This window comes from Pholcus phalangioides, unplaced genomic scaffold, assembly GCF_987345545.1.
Source record: "Pholcus phalangioides strain wild (caught in Gottingen) unplaced genomic scaffold, Ppha-v1.0 ptg000011l_1, whole genome shotgun sequence".
NCBI lineage: Eukaryota > Metazoa > Arthropoda > Arachnida > Araneae > Pholcidae > Pholcus > Pholcus phalangioides.
In genome coordinates this window covers 58,792,330-58,818,417 of record NW_028301604.1, presented here as the reverse complement: position 1 = coordinate 58,818,417, position 26,088 = coordinate 58,792,330, and the positions used below count along the sequence as shown (strand labels likewise).

The 26,088-nt window shown below is 33.0% G+C and overlaps 2 protein-coding genes across 4 annotated transcripts in view; one reads left to right on the top strand and one right to left on the bottom strand.

Annotated features, from left to right (window-relative positions):
• The first annotated feature begins 1,156 nt into the window (after positions 1 to 1,156).
• Positions 1,157 to 20,849, top strand: LOC149080631 (non-selective voltage-gated ion channel VDAC2-like). The gene is made up of 9 exons (XM_089239783.1): positions 1,157 to 1,242; positions 4,915 to 5,038; positions 5,131 to 5,265; positions 7,748 to 7,868; positions 8,591 to 8,701; positions 8,801 to 8,917; positions 11,396 to 11,546; positions 12,641 to 12,698; positions 18,952 to 20,849. Exons 2-9 carry the CDS (start codon positions 4,975 to 4,977, stop codon positions 19,041 to 19,043), a joined length of 849 nt encoding a protein of 282 aa, XP_089095909.1. The 5' UTR covers positions 1,157 to 1,242; positions 4,915 to 4,974; the 3' UTR covers positions 19,044 to 20,849.
• LOC149080630 (bone morphogenetic protein 7-like) overlaps positions 6,388 to 26,088 on the bottom strand; it is a 32,416-nt gene continuing 12,715 nt past the window's right edge. Inside the window, exon 6 of one of the 3 annotated variants that reach the window (XM_089239781.1) lies at positions 6,388 to 6,577. In XM_089239781.1, coding sequence (XP_089095907.1) covers positions 6,519 to 6,577 — 59 coding nt within the window. In that variant the 3' untranslated portion in view covers positions 6,388 to 6,518. The other 2 variants (XM_089239780.1, XM_089239782.1) reach the window with 2 other exon arrangements.

Sequence of the window (26,088 nt, the reverse complement as noted above, 5' to 3'; positions counted from 1 at the left end):
TTTTCATTTTCGTGCTTGAGAAGATATAAATAAAAAGCTGAAATTAATGTTATTGCATGGATATCCACCTCAAAAGTGGGTCTGGCTCATTATTTTATATTTTATTTTCTAGGCTTCGTATCTCTAAGCGAGCTCAATATTTCGAAAACCAAAGATTCAATTAAATTTTTAAAATTATTGATGTGGCGGAAAACCCAACAAAATTTCCGCATTTCTATGATAAAATCGGCAATTTTAATATTGATTTCTATGGGGGATCGTGTTTGTTTGCACCGAGTCACGCGGTATCCTTGCATTAGATGTAGACACTGAGCTATAAGTAAAGTTTACTTATAGCTCAGTGGATGTAGACGACGTCGCGGCGGCTGGATGCTCCCTCCAGTAATATTGGAGTGACCATACGTCCCGTATTTCCCGGGACAGTCCCGGTTTTCTTTCTTTTTCTATCCCTCCTGACTTTATGGCAAAAGTGTCCCGTTTTTTACATGACGCCTACTGGGATTTTTATTCTTTATTGAAGTCAAAGATTGAAATTATTTTTGAACTCATAAATTATAATATGGTAATTACAATTACCATCAAATCCTGTTTGAAGGCTAGAGAGTGTAACGTGCAGAGAAGTGATATTGAAACCATATGGGTTGAACTTGAGAACAAAAGATGTCATAAACTTATTGTTGGGGTTTGTTACAATCCACCGAATAGGGATCCAAACCACATCGCCAAATTGCATGATGAAATTCCTACATGTGTAAGCGTAAGAGGGTTCTCATACTAGGCGATTTAAATTAACCAGGTATTGATTGGAAGTACCTTTCATCTGGAAATCAGTATGAAAGAGACTTTCTTAAGTTGGTGCTCGAAATTTTTTGTATCAGCATGTATTAGAATCCACTAGGGGTACTGCTATTTTGGTTCCTTTGTAAGCGAACTTAATATTTCGAAAATCAAAAATTCGATTCAATTTTTAAAGTTATTGATATGATGGAAAACCCCACTAAATTTCAGCATTTCTACGCTAAAATCGGCAAATTTAACATTGATCTCTATATGGGATCATCCAGTGTTTGCCACTCAGAGTGATGATGGTTATGACGTCTATTCGAAAAGCCTCATTGATTTTCGATATTTTCAAAATGCTTCTGTAAGAAGAGTGGCAACACATCTAGTGTTTAAGGTGCGGACGACGCGACCTTTTGGAGTGTAAAAACGAGGGGTTTCACTTCTTAAGATCATTAAAAGGTAATTTAGGTGTTTTGAAACTTGTCTTGATTTGTGTACATTTTTTAATATAAATTTTAAATAAACACTAATGACTCATTGATATGAGACTGATTTTGGAAGTGCTGGTAAATGCATTTATGAATATATAGTAGGACGTCACTGATTAGATTATTTCATAGGGGAATGCTAACAACAACTCTCATTGCTCACGAGAAAGGAATTAGAAGTATTTTTCTGTTTGATTCATCAGTATTAAACTGTTTCTTGTTAGGTAAAATCAACTCCTTGATTATGAGTCATTGGGACATTGCCATATACAAAATTGATGTGGATGTTAAACTTCGAGCATCTGTGACAGTTGAAACTGCTGCAGTATAAATACATTTTAGCACCTTTACTACCCTTGAATAAAAAAGTTTTTTCTAGCTTTCGTGGGAGTAATGTAATTTTAGGAGAAAGGAAAGCTTTGATGGTTAAGATGTCTACACCATGAAAGCCTATTTCATCAACTGAATGTACTTAGGTTTGCTCATGTACTTTCTTTCAAACTGAGTACAACTCGTCTATCGCTATGGACAATTTACTACCAAGTGAATTGTGCCAGAAGTGTGTGTGTACCTAACAGTCTGCATGTGTACATAGTTTTCTGATTTTTCAGTGCTGTCATATCCATATTTCTGAAGTGAAATGAGTATTTCACTGAAATGATATTCTGAAGTGATTGAATATTTATACAATTGTAGGTCTGTTGCTTCTGTGGCGAGACTTTTTAATGGGGATGTTGGCTCGTATTTGCGCCTTGAAATTGGGAACCACAGAAAACCAGCTTTAGCCAATCACCACTGTGGGGTTCGAACCCGGGTCTTCTTCATGCGAGTTCATAACTGACCACTCAACCATCACAGTTGCAGGTTCCACATGTGCTGGAATACGTTTTGAAAATTACTTCTATTTACTTATAGTTTTTGTGTATAGTGTGATCTCAGTGTAACTATTATACAGACCAAGAAAAGGTATACTTGCAGACAGATTACACTGCTCAAAATATATATTTTCAAGTCACCAAGAAATATTTAATGTTAGGGGCTGCTGATTTTAAAACTGCTGTCGGTTTTGTCAAATTGGTTCTAGTTTGTGAGATAACACATACTTTTAACATTTCATTTGAGAGTCTGCAACCATTAATTTTTACTTTTAATTTTTTATTTTAGTCTTTTATTCACTATACTATTACATTGGGAACAGCTAGAGTTTTATACATTTTTTCTTTAGCACTTTTCTTTCTAGTCTGTTGCCGCTTTCGTTCCTGGTCAGCAATGGTTAGTCATTTCCATTGCCATTTTTTTCTATTGGCTATTATTTCCTCCAGCTTCTAGGGTGTCATTTCCTTTTTCACTATTGGTTATTGTGTAGTTGTCCCTAGAGGTCGCTAGTAGTAATAGGCTTTTGTATCTATAGAGCAGCCAGTTGAGTTGGTTAGGATTTTGGAGCTTATTTATTTTGTTTGTTTAGGCTATACAGAGATGCTGCTCTATTCTAATTTACCTGGGTCCCGAGACAATGGCGAAATCTGAGTTCATGATTACTGGTATCCCAGTGAATCAAATAATTCATTTCTAAAAACGCATTCAATCCAAAGGTGTATTAAGGAAAAGGTTAATTTTTTTTACCAGCTTTATAACTAGGTCTTTACATTTTAATTGTATAGGCTTACTGGTAGAGAAAGCTTGCAAAGACAAGCCACATCAACACTGAGAATTTAAAATATGGAATTTGACATACATAATAACTCTAACACAAATATAATCAAGATGGGTGCACACAGAAATGTATATTTACTAATAAATCAATCTAAATTCTCGTCTGATTGATTTTCCATTTCTGAAAAAAACCTTAGCTTTCCTTCCTTAATCATTCCACCAAAAAATTTCTTTTTCCGGTGGAATGATTTTCTTGTCTCTCCCTGATGCATAGTTACCAGGTTTTTAAAACGTTTCCAGCCAAAATCGTCTTCCAAAATCATGCTTACTTCCACATTATTGTAGTAGGATTCCTACTGCAATAATGTTTTACTTATCCTAAAAATTCACCCTGACATAACCTCTTTTAAAGAGATACACACAACAATAAAATATAATCAGTAAATTTTTAATTTATGCATAAAATTCCAATCAATATATTTTTAAAAAATTTTTGTGCTTAGATTTACACAGATATTTGGTCGAATATCTAAGCATTATTTAGCTGAACCGAATACTGGGCAAAAGGGCCGAATATTCATCCCATCTCTTATTTTTAATCCTGTATCTGGTCTAGGGTGTTATATTTTTTATCTTGATCTCTTTTTCTGGAATGTTTTATTTTTTATCTCGATCCCTTATTTAGTTCAAGAATGTTGCTTTGTTTTTGCAGTCATTTTTTTGTTTTAACAGCCATAGTATTATCATTTTTTAGTGTGATGTGTTTTTTTCTTTGGCAAGAAAGACGTCTGAAAGCATGACTTCATTTTACTCTTGGTGACTACTCGTCATACTTTTGGATGTTTTTCTCGCTAAAAAAAATCTCCAGCACATCACCAAAAAAGGATTGTGCTATAGCTGTTTTATTATATTTTATATCATCATCAGACATCAGTGTTCTATATGTATTGATCTTAAGTTTATTATTGATGTAGATTTCACGCAGTTTCAATGTCATTTTTTATGCTGCTTATATGTATAGATGCCCTCTCTACTTGTTAATACAAGATCCCTCGAAAGACTGGTTATATTTTTGGAGATGATGATTTTAGGAAGAAAATTCATCTTTACCTCCATGGAGACTCTGACCCTGGTGTTCTCATTTGAAGAAAGGACATCTGTACATATATCTTGCCATCTGGTGGCCTATGCCATTCATGAGCTAAGAGTTGATTGCTGCCACCGTTATGTACGGAGTCATTCAATATGTATATATATATGCTCCAAGCAAGAAATATTCTGTTTCCATAGCTTAGGGGGTAGAGTACTCATCAGGCAAATGAGAGACCGGGTTTAAAATCCCCATGGAGGCAGCGATGAATTTTCTTCTTAAAAATCAACATCTCCAAAAACATAACCAGTCTTTCAAGGAATCGTGCTACTTATATATTACTATTGGATCTTAATTTTCTCTTTATCTCAAAAACTAGAGTCTGACGAAACTAATGCCAGATTTGAATTCAGTGCCCAAATGTAACCTTTAAATCACCAAAATATCTTCTGAAATAAAATTAGTGTTGAGCAGTGTTATCATTATATCAAGGAGAAGCAACCTCATCGATGTGGGCCTATTGAAGGTGTTTTTGAGTAAAATAAAAATTGGTGCAGCAATTTCAAAATATCTTCAAAAACATAGTTGAGGAATTTTTTGCAGTGAAGGATATTGTTGAGAGAAGATGACATTAGTGACAATTCCAAGATTTGCAACAATGTTGCTGTAGAGAGATTTATCATTACATTGAGTATCATTGTAACAAGGCTGTATAAAAAAAATCTATCAAAATTTAAATGAACCTTTTAAGTGAAACATCTTGTAAAAATAGTATTTGAAAGCTGGACAAAAGCATCACTAGTACAAATATATATTTAATTTTTCCAGTAACCATGTAACTGATAGTTTATAATTTTTAATCATGAAATCATTTTTTTTTAAATCAATATCTTTTGTTAGCTTGTTGGCTGTCTTTCATCTTTTGGTGCGTTTTCTTTTGACAAAAGAGAAGAGAAAAAAATGGTTCCACCCTCATATGCAGACTTGGGAAAGCAAGCCCGTGATGTATTCACAAAGGGATATTGTATGTAATTTACAAATTGTGCTTATAGAATGTACATTCATGATTAATATGTTGATTCCCATTGTAATGTGAAAATTGGTGTTTTTTTGTAGTTTTCAACCTGGTGAAACTCAGTTGTAAAACTAGGACAAGCTCTGGTGTAGAATTTGATGTAGGTGGATCATCCAATTCTGATGATGGAAAAGTTTCAGCTTCTTTGGAAACCAGTTATAAAGTGAATGATTATGGTAAACATACTTTCACAATAATTAATATATATTACATGATGGAGAAAAGATGAAAAAATTTTCAGCATATTTTTGTGAACTTTTAGTCGACAGGTTGCGTGATTTTGTAGAAAATGAAGGACTCAGGATGATTAATTTTTTTTAAATAATTTACAACACGAAACATGAGACAAAACAAAAATCTATGGGAGCGACATGTTGCTCGCTTGATGGTGTGGTTGCTAATCTAGCGATTGCACGCGTGACAATAGGATGACGTTGGCTTTACATGTGCTACCACCTGTGAGACACAATACTAATCAAATCTCACCACAAACTTATTGTTTTTTGCATTCACATTTGATTAATTCATTTGCATCATGTTTCTAAATTTGGTACTTGTTTCGCAGGACTAGGATAGCAGGATATTCACCTACTGTACCAAAGGATGTTGAGAGTTGTCGTGAGTTTGGTACCCAGTTCATCTTTGTCAAAATCTTTAATGACTCTAAGGTATAAAAGAAACACAAATAAAATTATCACGGAACACATTGCTACTGCAGGAAGTCCCCCACTAAGGGGATTGGTGCAGAGGTACCCCTCTGCGACATACATGAAAAAAAATGTTGAATGCTGCTGTTATGCTTTTTCAATAAACTGTAGGGCCTAGTCTATTTTGCCCTTGTTTGTAGGAAATGTCTGTGGTATAATTAAAAAATAAATTATCTGTCTCTCATCGCTGTACATAGATAAGGCAGAGCTTGACAAATCCCAGGAGCCATGTCACCATTGTGACTAGAAAATCATATTGGCACCTGAAATTTTTTGTCTGTGCTTGCAGGCAAAATTTTTTGCTTTCATATGATCTCTCTTCCAACATCGAAAGGGGCCATTAAACCCCAGAAAAGTGAAAAAACCCCATTATTTAGCCTCTTTTCTGCAGAGGTATACATTTGTGTAATGTGTGCAACATTTTTGATGGTTTTTAATTTTTTTTTTAAGTTAAGACCATACACGTGTCTGTATCTGACTCAAATGGTCCTAGTAAAGATATTGACTCAAATTAATTAAATAAAAATAATTTATTTTTAAAGGGCATTTTGTACACAATGAACACAAATAAAAAATAGTCATTTTCAGCTCAGTTGTAAAGAGGTTAGGGCTGTTTTTCTTTAAAAAGCCATGCTTAGCTCCAAAGAAATTTAGATTGTGCTTAAATTTTTTTTATGATTTGTCAAGCAGTAGCAATGTAAAGTTTTGCAGAGAAGCGTCTGTTATTCATCAGAAGGTTGTTTTCTCGGGATAGTAACAGTCTTTGCAGTGAAGTGGTTTTCTGAAAAAGAAAAACATGTTAGTTATGCAAATATCCAAGTGAGAAAAGAGACTAGAGGTTATTGAACTGCATAAGCTAGATTTTATTTGTTCAAGAGAGAGAATCATAGTATATTTGTAGTCAGGTACAAGCCATTTTGAGTAGAAAACAATATTTAAAGAAACATAATAGTTGACAATACTGTAAACAGTTTTTTTCGAGTCATTGTCAGTTATTTTGAAGAGAGGTGATATCATCAGGTAAGAAAAACCACTGGGAATAAGCCATGTATGTGGCTTTAACATTTTTAGCAGGGTTCGATTCAATCATTTCAGCTTGTCCATTAGGTATAGGCAAGTGTTCTGTTGTGCCTATGATATCATCAATTTTTTTGCTGCCAGTCTTGAGATCTTTAAGAGAGTCATTAATCCAATGAGATTTGAGTACTTTATGGTGATACTTAAATGGTTTTTTGGAGTTGAGTTGCCACTTGTTGAACAGTCCTTCTTCGTATGATGCCGTCCTTGTCCCAAAGTACATGCATGACAGGATTGGAGTGCCTGAAGATGGTCTGTAGTGATGTGCTTCCAACAAGTTTATTGTTGTCATCCATCACATATATATCAGTAAGCCCTTCGATAAGGAAATGTTTTCTTTTTTAATGCACTGAAAAGTGGATTATTCTTTGTTTATGAAAAGTAAGACTCATCATTTACTGGTTATTTTCTTACAGATTATGGATTATGCAACTGGTTAATTTGAAATATTATCTAGTTTATACTTGATATCTTTTGATGATATTGATAAATTCAATGCTGAATACTCTAAAGATATGTGGGTTTTTTCCTTCAAAAACTGATAAATAAGACCGATCGAAAAATAAATTTGGTTGCCGGCCAAATTCTCAGGCACCAAACATTTTTTTTGTTTTTGTTTCTTTTAGTAGACAGGCCGAAATAATTTTTTATACATTTTTCTGTGATTTGGTGACCTTTTCCCATGTTGGTGTAAACAGTTACACAAATTCAAAAAATTCTGCATTGTCCTTGTATTCCAATTTAATCAGAAAATTTCAGGTGCCAATGCTGATTTTTTTAGCTGTCATGGCGAACTGGCACCCCAGATTTGTCAAGCCTTGGTGAAATATATTAATGAGGTGAAAGAATTAAAGCATATGTTTTTCATTTTTAGGAGTAGTGTTGAAAGAAAAGTGGTCGACAGAAAATATCTTGACTACAGAAATCTCTGTTGAAGATCAGCCATTCAAAGGTTTAACATTCGCATTGGATTCAACTTTTGCTCCTCAGTCGGGGTGAGTCATATTATTGAAAAAAAAAATTATATGAATGTGCACAATACTCACACAAGTGCTGTTTGATGGAACTGATTATGATAAATCAAAACTAGTCTAATTTTACAAAGCTTATTTTTTTTAATAGAACTCCAGTAAAAGACAGGCTTGCATAATACTTGTATGATAAATCTAACCATCTAATGGTGTATTAACATATGGGGCTCAGGTGCAGAGGAGGCCTTGTGATAATGAGATCTCGTTATAAGATTTTTGAGATTAAGCCTGCAAATTTGTTAGCAATCACTTCCAGTCGGATAAGTTCCCTCAAAAATTCGAATAGCGGGGACTCATAATGCTCTTAAGACGGCAAGGGCATAGTGGGGGGGGGGGACTTGAGGGGTCTGGTCCTCTTGAAAATGTCAGAAAATGACCAGGAAAAAGATGGCAAAATCCATTGTTCTATCACTTTGGTCCCCTCCCCTCTGAATGAAATTTCTAACTACGCCCCTGTAAGACAGCACTGGTATCTGGTACTATATTTTGTAGCTATTAATAAGCTATGAGCACCAAAAAATTTATGAATCCGTGCTCTAGAATTTTTATTTAAAAATTTAACAGTGCTGCATCATGCATTCCAAGAAGTTTGTCATTTGAAGTACAAAACTTACGTATTAATTTTTTTTCCCTGTATGCTGCATGTAAGCAAGCAATTAGTTTTAAAATGGATGTCTCTTTTAAAGCAAGAAGACTGGAACAGTTAAAGCTGCATATATGATGGAAAATATTCATGTTAACAGTGAAGTTGACTTAGATTACAGTGGTCCAAAAGTTCATGGTGCAGCTGTTTTGGGGTAAATCAACATTATTTTTTGACTGCTTTTTATTCTAAGAATTAATGTCAAATTTTATCTTATGTATAAATTCAATTCAATAGTGGCAGTATTTTTTAGAATTCGAGGTTGGCTTGCTGGTTTCCAAGCATCGTATGATACTGGTAGTAATAAGTTGACTAAATCAGACTTTGCTTTTGGATACTCCAATGAAGATTTCACTCTACATACTAATGTGTAAGTTGAATATCATAATATTTCAGTAAAATTACATATGCTTAAAAGTTGAAAACACTTAAATTATTTCATCTTAATCATTTTAATTAGAATTTAATTTTCAAGTCTGCCTGTAGACACAAACCATCTACACTAGGGGTCTTCAACCCATGGCCTGCCAAAGCATTTTGATCGATTGACACAATATCATTAAAAAATAGGGTAAAATAAAGATTTCGGCAAAAATAAGTCACCCAGCTTCATATAGACTTATAACAAGGACAGACTGATCAGTGTGCAGTATTTAGCTTCTTAATAAGGCTTTTAGCGCAAAAGAAACCACACCCCTGAAAGCAGAATGTTTTGCATTGCTCTGCAACAAGCCCTGGGCTGACTGGAGATGTTCTGCGGTAAAAATTCCCATAATAGTGTTTTTTTGCACTTTTTCTTAAAATACTTCCATATTAATAGTTCTGCAGTAGCTGTAATTGTTCTGCGACGTACGTCGCAGATTTTGGCATGTTCTGCTTTGAGGACCACACCATACACTTCTTCACCATAAATAACTTCGAGTACATTCTATCCTCCTTGAGTGGGAGAAAGCAGAAATGAACGGAATTTCCATGGTATCGTATTTCTTGGGTGCATGATTGGGAAAGGAGCTGGTGGATGTATGTATCTTGATTGGTTGGAAGAAGGATTTGTACATATTGGTACAGCTAGTTTACTTGTATTTTTGGTCTTTGAGGCCTTTGATCAGAAGCTTTTTAGTCTTTAAATGCATGATGGTGAACCGTGATAGCAAAAAAAGGAAAGTTGAAGAAAAAGTGATTTTTTTCAAAAAAAGTGGTCATTCCTTTATTTTTTCGTTGAACACAAGGCTAAAGCAGTTCATTTGCAATGAGAGCGTAGCCATGATGAAAGAACACAATATTAAGAGACATTACGATACCAAGCATAGTGTGAAGTATCTGGATTGGAGGGACATTTTCGTAAGGAAAAAGTCAATGAACTGAAATCGAAGCTGAATTGTCAAGTCATTATTCTTTGGAGAAAGCAACAGTCTGAAAATTGTGTTCGCGTTGGCTACATAATAGCAGAAAAAATTGTGAAACGTGGGAAGCCCTTCGTTGATGGAGAATTCGTTAAAAAATGCCTTCAGTCTGCAGTTGATGTGCTTTGCCCATCACATGCTCATGCTGTTTCGAACATTAGTTTGTCTGGTGTGACAGTAGCAGGACCCGTGGATCTGTCAGCAGATGTATTCAAGACCTTCACAAATCCAAATGTGTGAGGAATTTTTGTTTTAATTAGTAGCTATGGATGAATCGACGAATTCAACAGATACCGCACAAGCAGCCATTTTCATTTATGGTATTGACAAAAACTCCAAAATTGTTGAGCAGTTAGCGTTAGCTAGTGTCGTTGCACTTAAGGATACCACACGAAGTTTCGACTTACATTCAAGTTCAGCAGAAACATTGGCCAAATGTGAGCTGGACTTAGGCAACATATCTGCCATAACTACAGATGGTGCTCTCTCTCTATATGACCGGTTCGAAGACAGGAGTAATCACATCGATAAAGTCAGATGCCAAAAAGTGTGGAAATACAAAGATGATGGCTTTCCACTGCATCATACACCAGAAACATTGCCCACTGCATCATACACCAGAAACATTGTCCACTGCATCATACACCAGAAACATAGTCCACTGCAGTAGTGCATGAAACGTGTGCTGATAAAAAGCCTTGAACATGACACCCTGAAAACTATGGATACTTTTATAAACTCTGGCCATGAAAGCCTACATTTTCTGTTCAATGAGTTAATTTCTTTCTCATCCAAGCTCACAGACCACTGAAGTCACTCCAAGGACCCCTGGTTAAGAACTGCTGTTTTTTTAACTAAGTAAATGACCTTTTGGTGGCTCCCTCAACGTGAATAGGAGTTTACTTTTGAATTTTAAAAATTACTAGTAACAGGGAAAGAGAAAGAACTGAGGCAGCGGTGGGATGTGGGAGTTCACAGGTTACAAAATTAAAAAGGATGCAAAGCAAAAAGAATTTTTGTTATGTAAAAAACCAAACTTTGTTATAGAACTGAAGTTTCTCGGGGGGGGGGGGGGGTTATTCCCTTGACAAACTTTCTAGTTGGTTGGGCAAGGTCTGCAAAAAGTTGGGAAACGTTGCACTGCACGTAGATATAGGACACTATTTCAATAAATAACAGGGATATTCACTTTTTAAAACAATCAAGGATGAGGACCTAATAGTTTTCTTCATTTTTCCTCCACATTTTTTTAAACCCCATGGTGCACCAGTTGATCTTTTTACCAAGTGATTAATGCAGATATCTTTTATTTTATTTGTGGTCTTCAACTTGTTTCTATTGTTTGCAAAGTGTATAGATAGAAATTTTTTGGGGACTTAACAGAAAGGATGGTAAATTAAATAATCCAATTCCATATGTAACAATTAAAAGAATCTTTATTTTAGGAATGATGGACAAGAGTTTGGTGGCTCCGTTTATCAAAAAGTTAATGCTAATCTTGAAACTGGTGTTCAAGTAGCATGGACATCAAGCAGCAATGTCACAAAATTTGGTTTAGGATGCATATATACTCTGGATACTGATACTGCTTTGAAAGTAAGCATTCATGATTTATTTCAATTTTTTTTACATGTCAAAAACTAGCTACTGAGCTTCCATTCAAGAGCAGTTTTTAGTACTTAATATAGATTATAAAAATTATGTTACTGAAATGTTGAACTCTTAACTTGTTAAGCACCGAATTGGTCAAGAAGATTTTTTTTTTTTTTTTTTTCTGAGGCACATCAGTCTCTGCCACTTAACTGACTTGTGTTTCATATAGTTCAGATAAAAAATATACTTGGAAGCTTGGGTTATTGCTTCAAAACTAGAAAATGTCTCTAGCCATTTTCCCTTCCCTTTTTCCTGTGTGAACAGCTAAATATGAGACTGCTATGTATGATTTAATATTTATTCACAGTTGCATTGAACTTTTTAGAAATTTTTATTTTTATCATGCAATACCACCAGTCAGTTAAAATGTTAAAATACCCTGAGTAAAATTGAAAATTTTTATTTTTATGGAAGACAACTTCTGTAGTACTTGGTTGAATATGTTTACATATATATAGTCAGACCTCAGTATGTTGCTCTCTGGGACAAAATAATAACTTTTGCAAGAGTTTCTTACTAAATAATAAGCCAAATTTGCTAATTTCATTGGTGTAGACCTTTAAAAACTGACATTATAGGAAAGATGTCATTAAAAGCGATATACATTATAGGTCTTTTTAAGTTTTTAAACATATAAATTTACAAATATACATATAGCAATAATGCAACTCCCATATTCTTCAAAATATTTTTAATAATGCTATTTTTGCATTCTATTCTAGAACAATGCTTTTTGAACTTTTAGATATTAGTTTAGTTTCCTAATAATTCGCTGAATGATATTGTAAATTTAAGTAAACATGTTGCATGAAACCAAGTGTAGGCTGTGTTTATTTTACAGAAACTATATTTTTGGTTTCTATTAGCTTGGAGTGTTATTACTGATGACTATGGAATTATGCATTGTATGTTTTGTGTCTAACATATCAATTTTGACATTGTTGCCAAAAAGAATATAATTCTATTTTTCACTGTTTGAAAGTTGCTGCAACATGCATAATGTATCATATATTCTGTGTTCTATTTTTTTTATTCAGGCAAAAATCAATAACTCTAGTCAAATAGGTTTTGGATTGTCCCATAGACTAAGAGAAGGTAAATGTCAGGTTCTTTATGGCAATCTTTAATTATTGATAAGCATGCTAATGCATAGAATAAATTTCAAATACTTTTGTATTTCATTGTTAATTAAAATTCAAAACAACATAAGTAATGGTCAATCAACATAAGTAATGTTCAACCATTACATAAGTAATGTTCAACCATTACATAAGTAATGTTCAACCATTACATAAGTAATGGTCAATCAACATAAGTAATGTTCTATCAAAACATAGACTGCATGTTTGTAGCAAAACAATACACTATTGCTATCACAACACACTGATGATGGTTCAAGAGATTCTGAAAATAGTTACCCCTATACAGTTTAGATCAGTTTTTCTCAAAGTGTGCATCACGGCTCCTAGATGCTTTGCCAACCTTTGTCAGGGGGAGTCATGATGAGCTGGGGGGGGGGGGAAAGAATATTGATTTATACACCTATTTACACTTCGAAGTGGTTCTTTTATAAACGAAAATATCTATTAAACTATTCTGGGGAGCCGCAGATGAGCCATGAGTTGGGCAAGGGAACCGTGGGTGACAACAATTTGAGAGCCACTGGTTTAGACTACAGCTTCCCAAACTTTTTGTTCCATCACCTCCTTCAGAGAAATGTTTTCTCTCCTCCTCGCCCCCCAACTGAAGCCAACCCATAGGACCCCATGTTATACTTGGAGCTTCTACTCATAGCACCCTTAGCCATTCCATTGCCCCCCCCCCCAGGGAGTGATATTGCCCACTTTGGGAAATACTGGTTTAGACCATCGTTTCTCAACCTATGGTTCGCAACGATCGTACAGGTGGGTCACAGGCAAACTTGATTGCTTTAATTCTAACTAAATGAAAAATGTTTTTTATTGATGTTAGTAATATTCTTATGGGTACAACTAAAAATTAGGCCTTCATACTTAGAATAACCATATTTAATCAAAGAAAGTACTGGAAAAAATACAATATTGAATAATGAAGTAAATCGTAATCATAAAATGCAGTTTTTGACAAATTCGTTAAAATTGCTGAAGATTCAGGAAATAAAGGACTGCAGCAAATCTCAGTAAACTAAAATGTATTTCATGAAAAATCATCATTACGTGGATCTAGGGAGGGGATGAATGGTGATTTAGCTTAATACTGAATATTCTGCTGAAATTTTGTCCAAATATCAATTTTCTCAAAATTCATCATGATTATAAATTTGTCATTTTAATTGAAAATAAAGTTATTGGTAATTTTAAATGAGATAGCATAAATAAAATTCAATATATATATATATAAGTTGTTATTTAAACAAATATTAAAACTGGTAATTGAATGACTTTTATTGTCATGATACTGGCAATCAAATTTCAATAATATATTTTATTTTAATACATATTACTTAAAGAATCAATTTTTTTTCCATCATTTGTTACAATTTTACAACTAATCAAGAAAATATCAATCATTATTTACTCTCAACTACCAATGCATCATAAAATTTACGAGTTATTTTTTTATTTTTCTTCTTTAGATGTTCTCTGCTCCTTTTGCCTCTTTCAGTAACTCAATAGGAATCTTGTTTAGGTACATCCTTCAGTAGTAAACTTGATTTCTGTAGTTTATGCTCACTTCCACCTCATTGTAGTAGGATTCTATTTTCAGTTTCATATTATCCCTATTCTAGAAATTCATCCTGACATAACCTCTTTCACAGAAAGGGCACACACGATAAAATGTCAGTAAATTTTCAATTTATAGGAAAAATTCCAATCAATATAATTTTATAAAATTAGTTTGATGTATTTAGATTAACACAGATATTTGGCTGAATGACAGCATGGGACTAGGTCAGTCAGTGACCTAGAGAGTATGTGAGTAAAAGTGACTTAGTCCGATACTACACTATAAAAGTTTGATAAAATCCCTTTTATAAAAATTGAAGAATCCAACCAATATATAAAGCTCATAGGTTAAATTGCAGTAAATGAAATATAATTTTACTGGTTTAATTTTTAAAATTTTATAAAAGAACTTTTAGAAAACTTTTATATTGTAATCCCAGCCTTTTAGCATGAGCAAGCATGCAAATGACCAAACAGGTGACCTACAAAGCGAGGGACCTGGTCAGTGAGTGACCTAGGGAGTGTGCAAGTATGTGAGTAACCAAAACAGCACAAGCATGTGAATGACTAAAAGAAAGACTTTAGAAACACACCTGTACTTGCTAGAGGAGGGGGGGGGGAGCAAGTGGATTATAGCACAGGGTGATTAATTCAAGGAAAGAGTAGTCAAGATCGGATTAGAATGGGAGAAAGGCTGCAAAATTTGTGTGGCCCACAGGCGGCAAAACCATAAATACGCTTCTGTTTATATGTTCTTTGCCAGTTTTGCCTCTTTCAGTAGCTTAATATGTATCTAGTCTAAGTACATCTTTCAGTAGTGAACTTAATATGTATCTTGTCTGGGTACATCTTTCCATAGTGAACTTGACTTGAGTAATTTATATGCACTTCTACCTTATTGTAATAGGATTCTATTTTCAGTTTCATGTTTTCCTTATTCTAGAAATTACATAACTTTATTACTAGAAATGACATAACCTCTTTTGGAAGGGGGGAATATCGACAGTAATATACACCATACAATAAAATATAATCAGTAAATTTTTAATTTATGAGAAATTCCGGTTAATATAATTTTTTAGAATTAGTTTGATGTACTCCGATTTACACACAGATATTTGGCAGAATACCTGAGCAATATTCTGCAAAAGGGCATAATACTCATCCCATCTGTACTGGGGACCACTTTCATTATAGGAAACTATAATCTGAAATATGGAAAAATATGAGACAATGTTAATTATCACCAAAAATGCTGCCATAAGTTGCCAAAATCACAACTGTTGCTGAAATCGCTTATTATTTTTGATTTTTTTACAATATAAATTCATTACAGAGGGGCTCCACGAAAGATATTTGCCAAGGGGTCCTTGGTCCAGAATGTGGGCGACTCATGACCCTGTCTTAAGAAAAACGCTTAAATAAATCTATGCATTCATTGCTATTTAAATTATATTTCTTCCCATTATATTTTAAATGTCTTTTTTTTTTAAAGTAAAGAAAATAAACATTTCATAATTGTTTTCTAACTCACAATTACCAATCCTTTTCAATAACACCTTTTGATTTGAGTGATCTATACACTTTCACTAATTTCTTTGCTTTTTCACATCTTAGTTTGTTTCTCAGTTTTGATCATACTAGTCCAAAAGTAGAAAAAATATGCTCAATTGATGCAGATGTGGATCTGATTGAATGCAGGTCTTCCAAAAATTTGCGAAAGTCTGCATTAAAAATCTTATTTTTTTCTGCCTTGCAATGCATGGTTTTCCACAACTTTTTTGCTTCAACTGACTCTATCACTTTTTGTGAAAACATTGTTCCTGGATAGAAATCTGCGTCTTCTATTTGAAACATCTGTTGTGCTCTAACAAATTCTGTATTCAGTTTTTCAATCCATTGTTCAGCGGAAGCTTCTTGTTCCTTAGTTAATCTTTTTCCTCTCAAAGCAGAATCAGTCGTATTTGCAAGGAAAGGAAATGCAGTTAGTGCTTGTTAAAAGCAATGTGCAACACACTCCTTATACAAAGATAATTCTTTACTTTCCAATACATCTAGCCATATTTCTACTGTCTGTTCAAGAGTACAGCTATCTCTTCGCAAATTATCTCTAGGGCTTTACAATACTCGATAACTGCACTTGCAAGTTGGCACATTCTCTATATAATCCTTTATTATCTAAAAAAATCACAGTACTTTTTTCAATTTCTTTATGTTCAATGGATATTTCTATGTATTTTTGGTAATTATGAATAAAGATTCATAAAATGGGCTGAACAGCCAAAAGCCAGGACATGTGGATGGTTTTGGACAATTCTGTCACGAAAATTTTTCATTTTGTTCCACGTTATCGCAAAAATCAGCAAAAACACTTTTATTATACTCTTGCTTGATAGTATCCATAGCCCTTTCAGCTATTTCCACGCAGAGTTCTGCTGTTGTGTGATCCACATTCTACAGTATCTATTAAGTGGGTGCTCTTGCTAGTGTGGATACTCACTGTGATGATGGAGTCAGCATTTGCATTTGGCAAACCATCCAACATCAGAGCGATAGTTGAATTTTTTCAATTTCTCTGCCATTAGCATATTAACAGTTTTATCTGCCTCATTTAATGATCCGGCTGATTTCTTCCTATTAGGAGGGATATAACCTAAAGCATTAACCATTTCTCTAAATGCATCACTATCTGCTATGTTAAAAGATATATTATTAGCATAAAAAATTTGGATACTTTTCGATCAAGAACAAACTTCTGCAGTCACTTGTTTTAAAAATAAATTGTCCTATTGGCCTTTGGCTTTTGGGTTTTGATTTTCCTGCATCCACTATAATATTTGAACTTCTGCATGTAGAAACATCATTTTTAAGAGGTTGCTTTCTTTTCAATGAAGTAGATGTCTCTTCAATGCATGAAGGTTCATTATCATCAGTGTTTGATGAACACAAAAACAAGGAATGAGCTTCCGATTTCTTGCATTTATTCACATGATTCTTTTCACTTTTGTACTAACTGTGGTATTGCAAAACTTACATAAGTCATTTTCCATTTGTTATCAGTTTTATTCACCATAGTCCATTTAATGGATTGTTTTCTTCCAGAACCTTCAGTCCTTGGCATTGCTGACTAAATTTTATCCCCGAAATTTACACTTCTCTCAAAGTAAAATTTTTTAACTTGGACAGTTTATACACATAACTTGTCTAGCTAAGCAGCAGAAAGAAATGGTGAAATGCTGTATCCAGGAGGGACAACATCCAGTCCAGTCGGATTGATCTGTTTCAGAATTTAGTTGCTTACAAATAATTTGTGAGGGTTTTTGTTTTTTCAATCACAGTTCTAATAAACTATACTCCTTCTTATCATTTGGGAACAGTGTTTCTCCACTAGAGGTGTTTGAACTTTCGTTATGCTTTAATGTTGAAATTTAATGTTCAGAACGTTAATGATTTAATGTTCTGTGCTAATTATTATTAATATTCTTATATAAATAATAATTGTCATAAATTACCCAATCTATTATATTTATTTACAGTATATATAACTTTCTTTCCTTATGCTTCAATATCAGAAACCATGAAGAAACCCCAAAAAGCCCAGTAGGTAGGTTTTTTTTTTTTTTGAAAAAACCCGGGTTTTTGCCAACCCTGATGACAAGGCAATTTCTTGTTTCCGAGAAATCCTAAAAAAAAAGGCAAAAGCAAGTGTCATCAGATAGGTACTTTTTTATTCCAAAAGAATAAGTTTGCGAACACCAGAGAGTCTTTAAATCGTCCGAAATGATAGTCCCTCCTCTTGACTCGTTTAGTGTAAGTTAATTTGTATACATTATCATACTGTATGTTTATTTATGGTGTTATATTATATATATTTTATTGTGTTTATTATGTTATTATTGTGCTGCATTATTGATTTAATGTCTTTTTCTTATTAGTCATTTTTATATGAAAGAATAATTGTGGAATAAATTATCAGAGTTTCCATTATTTCCTATGGGGAAGTTTGATTCGTTAAAATACAAGCAATTTGGATAATGAGCATGTTCGTGGAACGAATTAAGCTCGTTGACTGAAGTTCCACTGTATTTAATATGCACCCGCCATGCATTGATTACCGCAATAGTATAACTAGTATTTTTTTCCCTTCATCTATGTATTACTTAATATTTAACTGATTATCAACACCCCCCATTTATATTTTTGTGTTTATATATAGGTGTATATATCGATATTTTTCCCCCTTCACACATTCTACTTTCTTATGAAAAACTCATCATCCCCAGTATGTAACAATCATGTTCACCTCGATGACCAATTTTCTTTCTTTGTGTATGTTTGTAAATTTCTTTTGTTAAATAAATAATAAAATAATAAATATTTAAAAATATATATTCTTGGATTTGAACTTTTATCGTGTTACCGGTAAGTAAGAATGTATATGAAATCATTAGACATCAAAAATGAAATATATATATTTTAGTATATTTGAATCTTACCAAACTTGATCGATAATTGATCTGATTCGTTTTAGCCACACATTTCATCTATGAATTTGAAATTATTTTAGATTATATTAAATTGAAAAAATACACTGATAACTGTTGTAGACAATCCCATTTAATTTGTTATTATTTTGTTCTCAGGCATTCAGCTCTCTCTTTCTGCTATGATTGATGGAAAAAATTTTAATCAAGGCGGTCATAAGCTGGGAATTGGTTTGGAACTAGAAGCATAATTTTCTATGTAGCTAACAGAAATTACATATGCTTTTCAATGATGGTTCCATTTGCAGTGATAGATATGTGTTTTAGACATGTGTAGTGAGATTTCTTTGTTTTCGAGTTCTTTATAGCTATTTATGGTTTTCGTACAAATTTTGAAGAGTATGAGTGAAGAGTGTTTGAAATAAGTATTACTAGTACATATATTTATTAACCTTTTAATGGCCGAATTACGATTTGAATTGATTTTTTTTTTATTTCACCTTTCTGATCCTTTAGTTTATAGATATCAACTACAAAATTCATGAAAAAAATTTCCTATATGTTTTCTGGACTTACCATAGAAACATTAAAATTAAAAACAAATTTTTTTTTTAATTTATGGAATAAGTGCTGAAATGAATGAAATTTTTGTTTTGTAAATTAAGTTTGGAATCTCTCACATTCAGAAAAAAAAATCAATTGCCTTCATGTAAGAAAAATATTTTTTTCTGATTATGAAAACTGATGAACATCGGCCATTAAAAGGTTAATTTTAAACCAATTGGTACAATTCACTTATGAATTTTATTTCCAAGTTTTTTATCCAGTTTTTTATTGATATATGTTGTCAACCCATTTTGAAGTAAAGCTAAATTATTTGTTTCTATTTTCAAATTTGAAAAATTTATCTTATTGAAGCTAATTCTAGTTCTTTTGTACAGATTTCGAGTTTTTTAAGGCTTTTCCTTGATGTAGTTTTCATGTTACAAAATTAACATATAATCTTGTCATGTGAACACATCAAATGACTAATGCTGCTAACTGATTTTAGCATGTTCTAGGCCGAAGAAACAAGGTTTTTTTTTTTTATCAGTTTCACGTCAATTAGTTACATTATTATTTTTTCAAGTTTAGTCTTTCCATATAGGTGATAAATGGTAAATTAAAGAGTGGGTAGCTAACATTTTGTAAGCTACTTATTTACTTAAGTCTTTCATACATTGAAATTATTTTCATTTTTGTCTTGGAAAAAGTACATCCTTGTACAAACAAATTTAATTTTTGAGTAATAATGTAATATTCTGACAGTTTCATAAATAGTAGTAGGTAGTATTTTTGAGGGGAAAAAATTAAATTTCTAATTACAACTTTTTTTCATAACTCATGAAATTATTTCAATATTTTTACTTTTTTTTTCTTTTCATTTATGGAATAGAATCTCATTATTTCAGTTTTGAAAAAGTATAATTAGATAAGCGTATAAGCATTTAACACCTTCAGTATTTCATATGCGTATCTTTTTACATTTCAAAACTTTTCCATTTTTTAGATTTTATGATTTGTGTTGACACATCCATCGACGTTTGCATAAGTTTTATACCCTTTTCTGACATTATACATCAAAATATCCTTTTAATTCACATATGCAGTTGAAAATTTTAATGCAGTTGACTTCCTGTTTATATGACGTTCAACGGGCTGAATCAAAATGTGTGTGTGTTTGTATAAATGCAGAAGATGCACACCTGAAACTTCTTTAAAAATGACCCCACCCGCATAGACCTAAAAAATAATAATTATAATAATTCAGTGGTTGATTTCAAACTTCAATTGGAATTAAAATTTTGTTATATAAAAATCATACTTGACAAAAAAAAATACCCACAAAATTGAATTTTTTAAAATTATATTGTAAATTACATATATTTAAACTATAATTGGCATGACATTACTGTTGCTTAAATCTTGAGTTGCCTACTCTTATGTTATTTTTTTCCAGTTAAGAAAAAAAGTCAAACTTTTTTAAAAAGGTCATATTTTTGTTTGTTTCACTGATTGGTTTCTATATCTAAGCAAAGCAGATAATACATATAGTCCAGTTTTCTAAAAGAAAGTACAATAAACTCTCAGTAATTCGGCCATCGCTAGTCCAGCCTGTCCAGTGTTTTTAGGTGGGTTTTTTTTTCAAGCATAAAAGAGGAAAATACACGAGTGGAGATGTGGGGGGCACTGAGCAATGCCCCCCCCCCCTACAGCATTAATGACAGCCGGTATGTACATGTATATGAATTGGCATCATCATGGCCCCCCTCCAGCTTTTCATGTCTATCTCCGCCTATGAGAAATTATGTCGCTGCACAGAAGTTTAATAAAATTTAAATGGGCAATTTCAATTTACTTCCAGTAATCTGGCACACCCTGGTCTGTTATGTGTCAGATTAGTGAGAGTTCACTGTACTGATATTATACAGGTTTCGTATCAGCAGACCTGTACCCTCCAAAACGCTTTCAATGTGCAATGTTAATTGCATTTTTTCTGTATTTTTATTTTATTTTTTGTATGTATCCTATATCAACAGACAACCAAGTGAGATAGAACGATTTCTTCACCACAAGTAGTTTAATTACCTTTAACAAATTATTTTTTACATTTTACAATCATTAAGCTCGTTTGCGCATTGGTTAACAAAATTCATGAAAAACATTTCTGAACAAGAAAACAAATAGATTTCTCTCACAAGGTCCTGACATTTTCATTTCGTCTTTCACAATGATATTTTGTCCATCGACAACGCTTATCATGCAACAGATGAACCAACATAGGAGCAATCTTTTACTTGAGTTGATTCAACATCCAAGCAGGCAATAGGATATATGAAAAATCTGGTTAGAAATTATGATAGCAGTAAACGTGAAGTTACCACAACATCAATAATTCCCAGATCGAAGTACGCAGCACAATCATTCAAACAACAAACTCATTTTAGATAAGGGACAATATTTCAATTGAGGAAAAACATTGATTGAACACACTGCTTATACAAGAAATAACCTGTTTTGTTTCTGGCTTAGGCAAACTATTCATAAACTCTGGATGAGGTACATAGGTCATGCAAATTAGCATACAATCACAATTGAAATTAAATCAACAATATCTCAAGGTGGCAACATTTCACCTGATTAGCAGCAGTCGCAGACATGTGATCATCTGGACTGATCGTAAGAGGAACTGAAGGTATTATTTCACAAAAAATATTGACTACAAATGAGCAACTGGGAATTCTTTGTGGGGGCATGGGGTCACGTTGAAAATTCACTTTCCCACTCTCCAGGAATAATGCTGAAAAAATTCTAAAATGCTATATGGTCGCATTTCAAACAATTAAAATTGTTTCTTTGGGGCTTTCAGCATCTGCTGAATTCACAGAAATAACAAGCACAGGCATTACATTGTCCAAAGTAAGTGTCCACTCTGAAATGGTTGTAGCTGCTCAAAGATAGAAAGATATTAAAATATTGTCATTGAAAATATCACATCTTTTCTTTCTTTTTTTTAAAGTTTGTGGTTTTTGCATTGACAATATGCATTTAAAACTATTTTGGCAACACATTTATACAATCTACAAAAATTGTATATGGATTTGATGTGGATAAATGATATTGTTTTTCATATTTGGGGTCAGAGTCAAAATCAAATTGTCTAATAATTGGAGTTGTGCATCACATGGATGTAATATTTTAACATTAAAATGTATAGGGATTAATCGTGACCAAAAGCCAAATGTCGTATAAAAGTGAAATTTGTATAAATGAGAGATGTATAAACAATTTTCAACTGTAACACACACACAAAGAGATAAAATAAATTTTCAAATACAAGTTCTATGGGAACTTGTGAAAAATTGTTTGCTTCAACTTTATAAAATTTATCAACTTTAATTAGGCACTTTGAAAGTGATTTAAAACGGGTATTGAAATTTAATTTTTTCTGAGTCAAAATCGGAAAGCTTGCAGGTATATAGTAAACCATTAATTAGAGAAAGGCATTCTTTTGGGCTGCAGAGTTTAAAACAAGTCTTGCATTATAAATATATAGAGGCTTGATTGAACAATGATTCATTACTTAATTGAATTTTTATTTTTATTAATTTATTTTATTTAATTATTTATTGACTTGTTCTAAAACATCATTGTATTCAAAAAAGAATAATTTGATTGTTATCTTTTCACTAATTGAAGAACATTTTCTCTTCAGATGACCTGCCATTATTAATTTGTGAAAACAGCAAAAATTCTAAGTAACTTTATTTTTTTACTGAAAACTAAACATGTGGACAGTATAATCATTTTTGGTATTGGTATAACATCAATTTGCTTAAACCTTCCCGTGTACATTCTGAATGGCTTTTTATTTTTGTTTGTCTCTGAAGAAGGGCTGAAGGTCTATTCCCGGGAAGTCAGATCTTTGGATTGTGGTTTTGGTTGAAGAGAAATAAGAAAAATTTTTGGATAGTTCAAAATATATTTGTTGTATTGGAGTTTTTTATTTATTAAATAGTGGCTTGACCTCTATGTTCACCAGAGTTTCAGAAAACAAATTGTTAAATTGCAGAGCTGGTTAAATCTTAGTCCATTAAATTGGGGTGTGACTGCATTCATAACTTTTTAGTTTCCATTTATTTTGTCATTTTATTTTGTTTGTTTTGTACTATCAGTAAAATTTTTTTTACGATTGCTTGTATATGAACATTACATGAGAAAGTTTCATTTTATAAATACCAAAGTGTGTGTTGATCTACATAAATTAGTCATTTTCGTTAGCCAATAAGGTATTCCATAAATGCATAATTGCTATTTTACTCTTCATGACTTTCAAACTTAGCTTTTAATACTGTACTTTGTGTATGAGTTCTCTCAGAATTATTTTATTTGTTCTTGTAAATATGCATATCTTATGTTTTCATAGACAACAGCCTTGTGATTTTTTCAAACTTGCATTCAGAGTCGTCTGAAGTGTTTAAGACCTGTGGGTACTTGGCGTGAGCTTTATACAGAAAATTTTGTTTTCTGAATTAATTCTGCAGGGACTTGACACTTTGCTGCAAATTACAGAGTGCTAAAGCACCCTTGGCTTAGATACTACTAGTTTTATTGAAGCAGTACTACAAAAGCAGTGTCAAAATCAAAACTTTTATAACATTTTTTTCCCCCTAAAATTTTCCAGTCTCTGAAATTTGCCACCCGGGGCAGTTGCTTTCCCCTTCCTCTAGTTCTGGCCCTGCTTGTAGATAAGTTAAATTTCTAAACTTATGAGTTCTTATAATTAAATTTAGCTTATAGATTCTCAGAATATGCTTGTGATGAATGTTTGTCAGTTTATATTTTTTGGGATGAACTTATATCTGTCACTATTTTGTGTTTTGTTCGTGTGTGTTCTTTTATGTATATTTTCCATTTGTCTCTTAGTCACAAAAAATAAATAAACAAATTAAAGACTTCCCAGTTGTTTTCTTAATTTTTTTCTTGCAGATTTACTTGTAAAAACAAAGATCTGAATTATTATAGATTTTAAAAAGAAATGTTATTTTTCGCATCATTCTAAGTAATTTTAGATTTCAAAAATTGCACTTCAGATTAATTACTGTTTGCATTATCTGTAGATGGAAAAGAATTACATTTGTAAATGTAGTTGAGTCATGTATAGAAATTGATTTTTCTATCAAAAAATTCATTGGTGCCTCGCAATTCAACGCGTATAAGTTGGCCAACTAAGAAAAAATAAGCAAATTGTTGGGCTGTAGATTCATTAATTGCGATGTTCGGTCCCAATGAATTCAAGCTTCAAATTTTGAAGTACCAATATGTATAAAATTCGTTATGGAAAAATGATTTTCAATGTAAATTAAAGATGATGTATATGTTCTGGTAAAAATTTTGCTGCACAGAAAAATTCATTGTAGAGACTTTGCTGTGTTTATAATGGTCAGTTTTTAAACTTTAAGTCTGTTTTCTCATTATTTTAACCTCTATAAATCTATCCAATAATTTCATTTACAGTTTTAAACAAAATTTTGCATTAGATATCTTGAAGCCCAGAATGGTGGATGTAGAAGTATGTTGGAGTTTCTAAATTGAAATAGTGCTTGGTTGTAGTTTTGTTTTTTTATTCTAAACTCACACTGTGAAGTCTAATTTTATGTGTTGTTCCTTGCAAAATACAGATGTATTAAATTGAATCATTTTCTTAAAAGAATATTTCATGCTGTGTTGCTCTTTTGAACATTCCTTTAATACAGCGGTTTGCCACACGAGTTTTTAACCCTCAGCAGATATCTTGCCTCTTTAAAACACTCTTAAGTCCTGAGGAAGTGGAGGCACAAACACTTCGTTTTTAACAAAACCCCATAAGAAAAAATCGCAAGTGGTTAGATGTGGGGATCTCGGCGGCCAAAGAAATAAGTGACATCATTTGACCCAGCACGGCCAATCCAGCGATGGGGTAGACCACCGGTGCTCCTCGAAGCCTTCGCTCCTCGGCCACTCGAGGAAAATACAAAAAAACTAAATTTGAAAAAAAAAATTTTGGACAATAAAAGTATATATATATATTCTGACTGTGATGAATAAATAAAAAATATGCCTATGGGGCTCCGCGAGTCAAAAGTTGAGAACCGCTGGGGTAGACGATCGTTGAGGTATTGACGTACGTTGTTATGCCAATGTGGTGGAGCACCATCTTGCTGTAGCAGGGCCGCAACTAGATACTTTGTCATCCGGCATTTTGGCGCCCTTTGTAATGTAGAAGCAATTAAAGGGGGAATTCGGCCCCTCCTGGTTCAACGCCTGGGGCACCAGACACCCTGCTCTTCCCTAGTTGCGGCCCTGTGCTGCAGAATGAAGCCGGGAATCGCTTCCTCTAACTGAGGGAATAATCACTCCGAGAGCATGTCTTGGTAAAAATGTACCCGTTAATCGATTTTTCCACGAAGAAAAAAGGACCAAAAACAACTGTTGCAGGAATTTGAAAATCCACAAACTGCTAAAATTTCAGACGTCTGCTACAATTTTGACAATTTTCTCTCGTTTGCTACATTCTGCTACAAAAATGCTGAAATTCTTCAATATTTGGCAACATCTTTCACCAAAACCAAAATTTTCCCTTTTGAAATTGTCACAATAAAAGCTGACTTTTCCATGAAATCATTTTTCCTCCCTGCAATTCTATTTCTTTGGGCTACAAATGGAATTAGTTTGAGGCCCCTCCCCACGATTGGGTGTCTAGGCTTCCGACAACGT

Bases quoted from the DNA above. Each gene is read 5' to 3' on its own strand.
- LOC149080631 (XM_089239783.1), top strand. From the start codon at position 4,975: ATGGTTCCACCCTCATATGCAGACTTGGGAAAGCAAGCCCGTGATGTA. The intron at 11,547-12,640 runs GTAAGCATTCAT...TTTTTTATTCAG, and splicing joins ATACTGATACTGCTTTGAAA to GCAAAAATCAATAACTCTAG. The intron at 12,699-18,951 runs GTAAATGTCAGG...TTTTGTTCTCAG, and splicing joins GTCCCATAGACTAAGAGAAG to GCATTCAGCTCTCTCTTTCT.